This window comes from Pygoscelis adeliae, unplaced genomic scaffold, assembly GCF_000699105.1.
Source record: "Pygoscelis adeliae isolate BGI_AS28 unplaced genomic scaffold, ASM69910v1 Scaffold33, whole genome shotgun sequence".
Taxonomy (NCBI): Eukaryota; Metazoa; Chordata; class Aves; order Sphenisciformes; family Spheniscidae; genus Pygoscelis; species Pygoscelis adeliae.
In genome coordinates, this window is record NW_008824413.1 from 1,713,479 (window position 1) to 1,724,629 (window position 11,151).

The 11,151-nt window shown below is 39.0% G+C and overlaps 1 protein-coding gene across 2 annotated transcripts in view; it reads right to left on the reverse strand.

Annotated features, from left to right (window-relative positions):
- Nucleotides 1–11,061, reverse strand: part of PACRG (PARK2 co-regulated) — a 264,280-nt gene extending 253,219 nt beyond the window's left edge. Inside the window, exon 1 of one of the 2 annotated variants that reach the window (XM_009320754.1) lies at nt 10,909–11,061. In XM_009320754.1, the coding sequence (XP_009319029.1) occupies nt 10,909–11,055 (147 nt within the window). In that variant the 5' untranslated portion in view covers nt 11,056–11,061. The remainder of the gene's footprint in view (nt 1–10,908) is intronic. The other variant, XM_009320753.1, reaches the window with a different exon arrangement.
- Between the last annotated feature and the right edge of the window lie 90 nt (nt 11,062–11,151).

An 11,151-nucleotide genomic window follows, 5' to 3' on the forward strand; every position in this document is an offset into this window, starting at 1 on the left:
TTCCCCGGCACCGAGGTCAGGCTGACAGGCCTGTAGTTCCCCGGATCCTCCTTCCGGCCCTTCTTGTAGATGGGCGTCACATTGGGAAGTAATAGACCTGCTTTGGGAAGTAAAATGTATGTTTTCAACTTCTGTGGAAAAAAAAAAAACGTTTATCAAATTCTGGCTGCCAATGTCAGTAAAGTATGCATGCATGTTTGCCTAAATAGTTTTAGCTGAGAAGATATCCAATACAGAACACTAATGTCACGTTAAATCATTAGCAATAGGACAGTAAGAAAAGCCAGGACATAATTTATTTTTTCTATGTATTTAAATGTGGACCACCAGTCTTTTCTAAATAAGTATACAATGATTAGTCTTGAAACAGGAAACTTGGATCATAAAGTATCTCCCCTAATTTTATGCAACAAGATCTACAATGAAAGGAAACTAATTCAAAGCTTTTGGATTTTTTAGAACACCTCTAAAATATTATTAAAAAAAGGGGGCTGCAGCGGCTGCGCTTGAGGGTGCACACAGGAGTGGGAGCATGCATGGGGGCATGCACTGGCCTCGCACATGTGGCCTTGCACGCTCCCAGCCTTGCACAGGTCCTCACACTCTCACTCCCTTGCAGGGATGCTCCTTGCACAAGCCCTTGCACACTCACTCCCTTGCAGGGCTGCTCCTAGCATGGGGCCTTGCACACTCACTCCCTTAAAATTAAAAAAAAAAATGTAGGAAATAATTTTTCATTCCATAAAACATGGGCTTAATAATACAGCTGTGTCCTGGTTTTGGCAGGGATAGAGTTAATTTCCTTCCTAGTAGCTGGTACAGTGCTGTGTTTTGGATTTAGGGTGAGAACAATGTTGATAACACACCGATGTTTTAGTTGTTGCTAGGTAATGCTTACACTAGCCAAGGACTTTCTAGTTTCCCATGCTCTACCGACTGAGAAGGCTGGGGGTGCACAAGAAGCTGGGAGGGGGCACAGCCAAACTGGCCAAAGGGACATTCCATACCATGTGACGTCATGCTCAGTACATAAACTGGGGGAAGCTGGCCGGGGGGGCCGCTGCTCGGGGACTGGCTGGGCATCGGTCGGAGGGTGGTGAGCAATTGTACTGTGCATCACTTGCTTTGTGTAGTATTATTATTATCATATTATTATCATTATCATTTTATTTCAATTATTAAACTGTTTCTATCTCAACCCACGAGTTTTTCTCACTTGTGCTCTTCCAATTCTCTCCCCCATCCCACTGGGTGGGGGGGAGTGAGCGAGCAGCTGCGTGGTGCTTAGTTGCTGACTGAGGTTAAACCATGACAAGCTGTCATTAAGACACATCTTACACAGAAATAACAGAAAAGGAATCCTATCTGAATAATTATTGAAAGAATGAAAGATCTGCTAAACTTTTTAAGACTTAATACCTACAGATATTTTCAAGAACACATGGGTAAGTCCAAGCAACTTATGCAGAAGTAGTTCTTCCTTTCATATAATAATAATGAGATGCACAGTGAGACAAACATTATAATAAAGAAGTTCATGTGATAATGGCAAAACTAATGGATGTCTTCAGCACACAAGACAGGCAAGAAAATACTGTACCCTTTGATTTGGGTTTACATCAGGTTTTGTGCAGAATACTATGTATTGCCTACCAACCACACCAAAAAATATCAGTAATATGCTTATGACTAATGATATAGGCATCAAAACATAAGTTTAAAGACCTATTCTTCCTCCAAATGGTTGTTACGCAGGAACTCAACAGTACACCATGCTTGCTTGAAAGCATTCAGGAGTTTTCCGCACTCATTTCTACAGTGTATTTTATATGTTTTAACTTTGTCACACATTGTGCAGAACTTTTATACTTACTGCAGCATACAATTGTTTACTCTAGACAAGTGATAAAAAGTCTTCCATCACAAAAAATAATTAATCTGATCGTAAACAGGCTAATGATATTAGTTTTCAAATAAGGTATATGCTATCCACATACTTCTGTTATCAAACTGAAAACAAATCTGTATTCACTCTTGCTATCAAGATCTTGACATTCTTTACAAAAACATGGATGAAGAATAATTTTGGTTTTAAAAGAAAAATTTGCTTTCAAACACAAGCATGCAAACTGTTAAATATACATTAACAAATACCATCACAAATGTATGAAAAGCTAAATTATGTGTTTACTATCTTATTATAATTCAGGCAGATTTTATTATTTAATCAGAATCCTGTTTTGTCAAGTAAAAGGCCCAACTGAAGTTCTATTGAAGGACTATCTGACTCTAGAATTACAGCACTCAGGAGCAATCCCTTTCTTTACACGCATCCCCTCTACTTACACTCATCAGAGACCAAAATGTGCAACTTTAATAAGCATAATTTTTGTAATGTACCCACAGAGTCAAAGTGTAACTATTAAACACAAGACTTCCATAACACAGCCTTCAGCACAATGTAACCGCATACTGGACCTTTACAACTTCATCTTACCTGACATGTATTTTATCTAAGAAAGGCAGTTATTAAAGAGCAGCAAATTTTCCAGCAAAAATTATGCAACTATGCTATCAAAATGAAAAGCTATGCCAAACTGCTTATGTGAATGTCAAGTATATCAAGGAATCAACTGTTGCTGGAAGGAACCACTCAGTCTTTCACAGCATTTTTTCTATCACATTGTCTAGAAATTTTATCAACGTACCAACAGTATTGTTTGCTACTATTTTTTGGCTTTGCAATAACTGTCATTTCAGAATGGTTAAGAAAACTTCATGAAAAAAACAAAACCTCCCTGATCCCTTCAAAGCCTTACCAGATTGTTTCAGTTAAACGCAGACCAGGCATATATATGGAAAAGAAAGAAAACTTCCATTTCCCTGGTATGGACTCCAGACCTCTCTGCCTGCAACAAGGCAACAACTGGCTTCAGCACATCAGTCCATAAGTTTGGGGTGCCAAAGCCATACCAAAAATCACATTGGGTTAGTGATCACCCAGGTACCCACTTTGCGGAGTGACATTTAGTTCCTCTCCTGTTTCCTCAGTGTTCTCCCACTACTTTCTCTAGCGTAAATGCCACTATGCTACTTCTCCTGTCTCCTTCACCCACTTAAAGCTTCCAATGTCATTTAAGTTATAGCAGTGACAAGAGGAGACTGTGTCACAAGGGACAGCATCCAGAGGTTGACAGCTACAGACACGGCCTGCTGCTTCAATTCCTCACAGCATTCACTGCGTACTTGGCAGCAGTGCTCACTGCATACTTGTTGGAGCAGACCATGTAAGAAAAATTAGCTGCAGTAGGGATCTCAGCTGATAAGCACATGTTGCTGCTCCCAAAACACTGATGCAGGCTTACTCAATTGTATTTATAAAGTCAACCTTAGATTTATGATGTAGTTCACTATTATAACCAGAACAATGTGGTGTTACATAGTTTTTCTGTGGGTCAGAAGGGAGACCAACTTACCAGAAAAATAAAGTATCCTCTCAGTTGTATTTATCACCCGCTTCACATCACATCTTCAGAAAAGCAGCAAAGCCATTAAAGCAAAAACTCGCAAATGCCTTTTTCCTTTTTCTTCCCCCAGTTCGAGAGTCACTTAATCATCACTAATTTGTCTGACCTTAGTAGTAGCAGAGCAATGGAGTGGCCACAAACCACCGTCTTATGGAAGAGGAGGAATCATGGGAAAACTCAGGTTGGAAAGGACCTCAGGAAGTCTCTAGTCCAACCTCCTTCTCCAAGCAGGATTATCTCTGAGATCAGACCAGGTTGCTCAGGGCTTTTTCCATTCGCGTCTTGAAAACCTCCAAGGAGACTGCATAACTCTGGGAAACCTGATGCACTGCTTGACTATCCTCATGGTGAAAAAGCTTTTCACCATGCTGAACACTTTGTTTCAACTCATATCTTCTGTCCTCCCATCATTCACTAGAGTGAACAGACTGGCTCTATCTTCCTCACAGCCTTCTCATAGCTATTGGGCCATTAGGTCTGTTAGGACCTAATACCATTAGCTACCCTTGTAGCTTTCTCTTCCCCAGGCTGAAAAAAATACAGTTCCCTCTGCCTCTCCTCATGGAACATGTGCTCCAGAACCCTGTCGTGATGGCTCTTCACTGAACTCACTCCAGGTATCCTATAGCATCCCCAGTCAACTAACAGGGAGAAGACTAAGATAAAGGCTGAAGCCTACATAGAGGCCAGGATTTTTCTTAGCTGGAATGAATGATATCAAGTTGAAAGAAAGAATATGTACGTAAGTTCTTTGGGAACTGTTCTGGAGTCTGGGTGCTGAGAAAGGTGCGTGGCAGATGCTTTCCAACTAATCTCTCACATTTTCTATTGGCTACCTGTAGAGGTGTGCCCAGCTGCACGTGGGAAATGCTCACTTTAGATTATTCCCTACTCAGCAAGTAGGGAAGACTGCTTAAAATCTTGTTCTGAGATTACCGTTGTTATCTATTTTCTAATACTTTGTTCTGAATTCGTACACTTGCAGTCAAACATCTGAAAACTGAAGAATGCCCGCTTCATTCAGTGAAACACCAGACAAAGATACCCACACACTCAGACCACTGCAGGATTTTAACTTGTATGAAATCTGCAAACATGTAAGACCTTTTCTTTCATATACTTAAAAGAATTTAGTTTGACATTTGCTCTTTTATATTCATTTCAGTTTGCAAACTTTAAAATAGTTTAATTCCAATGCCAGAATGGACAGAATTTGACAACTATCTCTGTAATTGTCACCAGTCAGAATATTTTATTCATTAGTTCATTAAAAACTGATTAGTAGAGGAGTCTTGAAACATCACTGTCATAATGTTTCAAAATCAATTTACATTTACCTCCTCTAGGAATGAAATTTAAAACCTTCCAAGGTCTTTTTCTATGTAAAATATCGTGAATCAAATGAAGTGATTTAAGACAACAAGAAATGTCAATCAAAAACATGAAATGGAGTCTAACTGATAATTTACTTATTATCTATTTTAAGTCATATGACTGAATTATAAAAAAAAGATTTACTGGAGATTCAATGTGTAACAGATTTTCGTAAATGAAACAGCAAGATTTCTTCATGCTTGAGGATATTAGACAAATCTTATCATCTTAGCACTGCAACTATGAACAATATCAACCTTCCTGCACATTTGCAAAAATTAAGGGCTGATTTTAAAGTCTTTCAAAATAACAAGAGCAGTATGATTAAACCATGTAAGTTATAGCTGGAAAACATAATATGAAATGCAGGCTTTTAGAGGACATTATGGTCTTAAGCATTAGTATTTTTCCTGTGTATTCTGCTTTTACATTATACTATCAATGTGGTCATTACAGTAATAACAAGCACGGAATTGGAAAGGAACATAACTTTATGAGGGGAAATAAAAACCTCCTTGCGTTGAAGCTTTTCATGTTTGGCTCTAATGCAGTTGAAGTGCCTCATCAATTCAGTTGCATTACTATGTGTATTGGCACAAAGGAGGAGGTACAAATATGCAGCAGAAGCAGGCAGGGCTGTAGTAGCCACAACTCTTGTTAGTTTGCACTGTTACCGAATTGTATGTCAAGTCTGCACGGCTCTGAAAAAAATGCCGAGCTGCTTTTAATCTAGGTTTAACCAGGACCCCATTCTAGTTCACTGCACGGCCATGCAAAAGTTCATATTGCGCAAAGAATAACGTCCACAGATGAAAAACACACCTTTCAGTTGTGGTGCAAGTTTATGCTGCTTTAAATGCTTGTGGAATTACTCTACTAGAACTCAGTTTCCTAACTGGTTTTAAATGAATTAAGACCGTGATGTTGCTGAGAGGGACATTCCCACCCACACAGTTTGTGCTCACAACATATTCCTGTTCCGCCTCCTCCTTGCATATGTTAACTTAACAGCTGTTAGAGCAGAGCCAACCTCCTATGTAGTTGCAAGAGACACCCATGTAAATGCAAAAGGGGAGACAGAAGCATGCAGTCAGGACAGGGAGGAGGGCAGGACAGAGGAGCCTGGTGGTAGCAGAAGCTTCGCTTGCCTCAATCCCAAAGACTGCAGGTTTGACACTGTTAGCTTAAACAGGCTGGAGCATTTTTCAGCAGGTCAGTTCCCTGATCAGCCAACATTGTACAAATGTGGGCATAATAAGGGGCAGCAGTAATGAACAGCCTGAAACAGGAAGAAGACAGGACTGCCTTCCAAAGCACTGACAGTTTAAATTGACTCACAGCGTTCAGTGAAGTATACTCGTAGATTGTACAAAATTGCTATTGTTAAACTGGAGGAGTTCCTCCAAGATTGACATACTACTGCCCAATAAACACTTACCAAAACATTCCTTTAACTTGACATCTACTTGCCCCAACAGCAGGATCAGTTCCCTGATCAGCCAACATTGTACAAATGTGGGCATAATAAGGGGCAGCAGTAATGAACAGCCTGAAACAGGAAGAAGACAGGACTGCCTTCCAAAGCACTGACAGTTTAAATTGACTCACAGCGTTCAGTGAAGTATACTCGTAGATTGTACAAAATTGCTATTGTTAAACTGGAGGAGTTCCTCCAAGATTGACATACTACTGCCCAATAAACACTTACCAAAACATTCCTTTAACTTGACATCTACTTGCCCCAAAACATACTGCCTTTTCCAATAAATAAGCTATTATAATAGAAAGGTAAAACTTTTTTCTTGTAAACATTGCTTTCCTATAGCCTTAAAATCAGATCAGAAACTGTTACAACTACAAGGGAAATAACAAAAGTAGTTTTAGTTACACAATGTGGATGAATATAAATAGAATATCAAATCACAAGTTTCAGAATGTAAACAAATCACATTATCTCTATGGTTAAAACGAAACCCTTGCTCTGAGTTATTATCAAAGGGTAAAGGGTAGGAAAGTCCTTCACAACACACATTACTGACAATGGCTTGAAAGAGGAGTTTAAAAAATAAAGATTGAGAACTCATTCCAATACATACAGATTGTAGACTCCTAAATGAGGAACAGAGGGATGAAAATCCAGAACTGCAATCTAAATAACCTTTTTTTTCTGCTTATAAACAATTACACTTCTTTTAGGAGATGGGAGCTGTGCTTGTGCACATAGCTAAGACTCTCCCAGGTTGTGAATAGCTCTGCTTTCGTTTTTGAAATCCAGGAACAAAACAATTCTTAGCATCACTCCCCTTCTAAGGCCATCTAGTACACATTCTCCCTTTATCCCTTACACAAAGGCTGGATGTGGCCCATTCTGTGTAGCAGTTTCTGAATGCTTTCATGGAACACAGATGGATGTAATAGTGATATTTTCTATATAAAACCTACTAGTTTGCACACTAAGCCAGGAGGAAAATCCAAATTCAGTGCTCTGGCCACAGGAGTTCAAATTCATATGCTGCAGAAGGATACTTCAACTTACCTGGCAATAATGTTACTAAAGGGGGACCTGTAGAAGAAAGATAAACTCCTTCTTTTCTGCTGAAGCGCTGCCGTTTTGTAGTAAGGAATTCAAGGTTCAGGAAAAACAGAAAGAAAAAGAACAACCTTTCATAGCTTTATTGGCTCAGCACACAGGAGGGGATGTCTTAAGTTCCAGTTCTACTCCAAAAACATCAGACCCATTCTAGCAAGCAATGATGGACATAAAATTCCAAAAACCAAAGCTTCCAAAACTCCTGCATGAATGATGTATGGATTAAAATATAGCCTAGTGAGTTTTCTACCTTGCCACTTTCTAGCCCTGTGAATCTTAACTCTTTGCAGCACAGCAACAGCACTCTGAAAGGACATGTGGAGACTTTTCCCTCTGCGATCTTTTTCACCTCAGTAATCTTGTAACTTGTTGGTTAAGAATCTTTTAAAAGTTCGAAGAAAGACTGGAATTCCCTTTCTACAGCTCCCTTTAAGTAATAAAATTAATCCTCTCATGAAAAAGTGCTTTTGCCACTAGTTTATTACAGAAAAGGGGGCACTAACACTTTATTCTCTCATGTACAGTTGCAGAAAATAGGAAAAATAACCATTTGGAGAGGATCAGAAGTGAACAGAGGTGTCTTCCAGCTGTCCACATTCATGTATAGACACTTTTCTACTTGCTAGTCTGTATATTAATTTTTAATTATATTCCTAATTCTACCCAAGCAGTACATGTGAAGTATGAGCACATAACATGGCATTCGTGATTCCACTTGGAGGGCAAAACAATTAAAATGTAAATGTCACAGTATCTAGCTTGTTAGTGTAGAAGACCTTTATTGGATCTTGCTCTTAATGTAAACTGCTATATGAATTTACAGTTTTGGAATAACATAAAAGAAAACACTTTCTTCAGTTCAGGAACAATTTTTTTGGTTAGTATTAAGTAATGTATTTCAATAAGTAAATTTTAGATTTAGCCAGAGCTGAGAAAAGTCTTGAATATTGTATGTACTTAATTTCTGTACTTACTACTGGCTATGAAAGCAGACTTGAGAAGAAAACTTTATCCAGCAGCTTTCATGAAAAATGGCTTAGTAAAACGCTCTTTGCACAAGCAACATCAAAGAATTCTGGAACCTTTACTACAATATTTACAGTCATATATGCCTAATGGTAATCTGTTAGACTCTATGCTAAGAGTTTAAGACCCACTGTATGCTTGCACCAAAGGCTATTAATCTGTACCTAGTTGTTTGACCTGGAGATGCTGAACACATTGCTGACAACCCTGTGCCTTGTCATGCTGTTAACAAAAAGAATTACCATTTCTTAACCATATTTGCCTGCTGTGCTTTCAACCCACCAGTCAACTCCTAAGCCTTCCACAAGAACTTCATCCATGATGTCAACCTCTGACAAGTGAGTACTTAATAAATCTGAAGCTCCTTTTAATCAGTTGTTGGAAAAGAGAAAAGGGACACCCACTTCTGCACAGACAGAGTGGCAGTGAGATATTCCTTACTCTATCCTGATTTTTTTGCACACTGACCCCTGGGAAATGATTCCGGTGACTGCCTGTCCCCACTCAGAGCTTTTACAAAACACAGCCCTGGCACTACGAATCTTCCAGGATAGTTTCACTGCTTCCTATCCAGTTATGAGCAGAACCTGTGGAGCAGGTCAGAACACTGTTAACCCTGCCTCTGACAGGGTGCCAAGGGGTCAGGCAGAGGGGCAGGCAGGCAGGGCAGCCATGAAACAGGTTGCCCGGAGAGGTCAGGGAATCTCTGATGTTGGAGGGTTTCACAGCTTAGCTAGGGAAACCCATGATTGACCTGATCTAGTGCTAGTGACAGGCCCACTTCAAATGGGAAGTTGGGTTAGATGATCTCCAGAGGTCCATGCCAAAAAAACATCATTTCTATGATTCAATGAGTACATCCAAAGGCAGCAGATTTACCTGTTTGCTGTTGCTTAATGACAGTACCACATGATTTAACATTCTGTTAATGTTTAGGAAGTTAGAGTTGCAGCCATAAAACTGAAAACTCTATAAATATTTAAAAGAAAATTTAGATTCTGATTAAACTCAGCTAGTTACATTCACAAGCCAAAGCTCCTTTTTTAAAATTAAATATATATTTGTCAAACCCCACTGAAACTGCTGATTCTTCTAGATGAAATCAAGCGTCTTTTACATATGAAGGTGTAAACAAGTCTGTGCAAATATCCATGACTTGAATTTTGTCCAGAGAAGAGGAAAGGTCTTTTAAAAATTAATCCTTAAACTCGCTGAAGTGTTATAGTCTATTCCACACGCATCTCTAGAATTAAAAACAAACCAACCAACCAATCTTTAAAACAAAGGGTTTTTTTGTTTTTTTTTCCCTTATATTCTTCCCACTAAGGTGAAACATGTTTTAGTTTTACTAATAAGGAGAAAGTTTTTAATGTACACAATTTCTACTCCATTTAAAATTTGTTTAAAGATGGACTTGTTGGGTTTTTAAGAGGATGCTCTTACAGATTAAAAGTCCAGAGAGACTGCTCCAGGAAGACTGTTTCAGCAAAACAAGGGAAGTAACATATTTCATAACTGTTGTCAGAAGAATATATAGAATTAAAAAACCCTGAGAACACAAGACTTTGCTAACACCTTGAATTGTGTCCAAATAAAGAAAAATACAATTCAGGAGTTTAAGCACAGATGTGTGCTCATATTAGCTCATCCACTTACATGTTGAACATTTGCATTCTGTACTAGCTGAAGCTTTTTTTATTCCTAAAATCTGACCAAAGTAGACAAATAAAGCAATATAAAGCAATTTGAAAGGCCTTCATCCTAGTATTTTCACTCACATACCTCTAAATTCGTTAGAAATCAGGACTGTTACTGAAAGTGAAGCTTGCTGGATCAACTCCTCTTTGTCTTTGAACTATGAGATGGAGAACTAATGTTTGTTTCCAGTTTGGTTTGCTCCTATACTGTGTGGAAGCTTTTTATTATTTTTCAAGCTTATTTTAAAAATGAATGTATTTTCCAGGTCTTTGCCGTCCTATGTGACATTCACATCAAATTTATACCACACTGTGCCAGCATATGAAAACACAAAATTATACTACAGTATCATTTGACAGCATTTTGCTAAATGCGATGTAATAAGCCTTGCACACAATTCTATAGGCTGACAGTTTAATGGAATGTGCATTGCCAATACAAAACAATACAGAAAAATTGTGGCACCAAAGCAATATACGAAGCACCACAGTTTCTACAGGCACTGACAGTTACCTTATGATAATACTTCTGTAAAGCCTGAAGGTAATTTCAGCAACCAGCAAACTCCAGATAAAGTTTTAGCAACTCACACACCTTCCTGACATGCTTTATCCCCAGCTCTAACTCGCTATGCTTCCTGGACACGTGAGAGTGAAGTAATTAACATCACCTCTATAGTAGCAGCAAACATACCACAGTGTTTTTCATCATGGCTTTAACAGTGAATCCGTCGGAGACCTGCTGCTTGCTTTTCTTCACGTGCCCCAGTGGCTCCTGCTGCTGAGGGCACCTGTCACCTACGGGCTTTGAGGGGCTTGAGCCCGCTTTCTCCACTACCATCTCCCCACCAGCGTCCTCCACGGACAAGAAGCAAAATACAGACTGGAAAAAACAAACAAACATCAACGCCCCGCCCCCAGTAAGTTAGAAAACGCA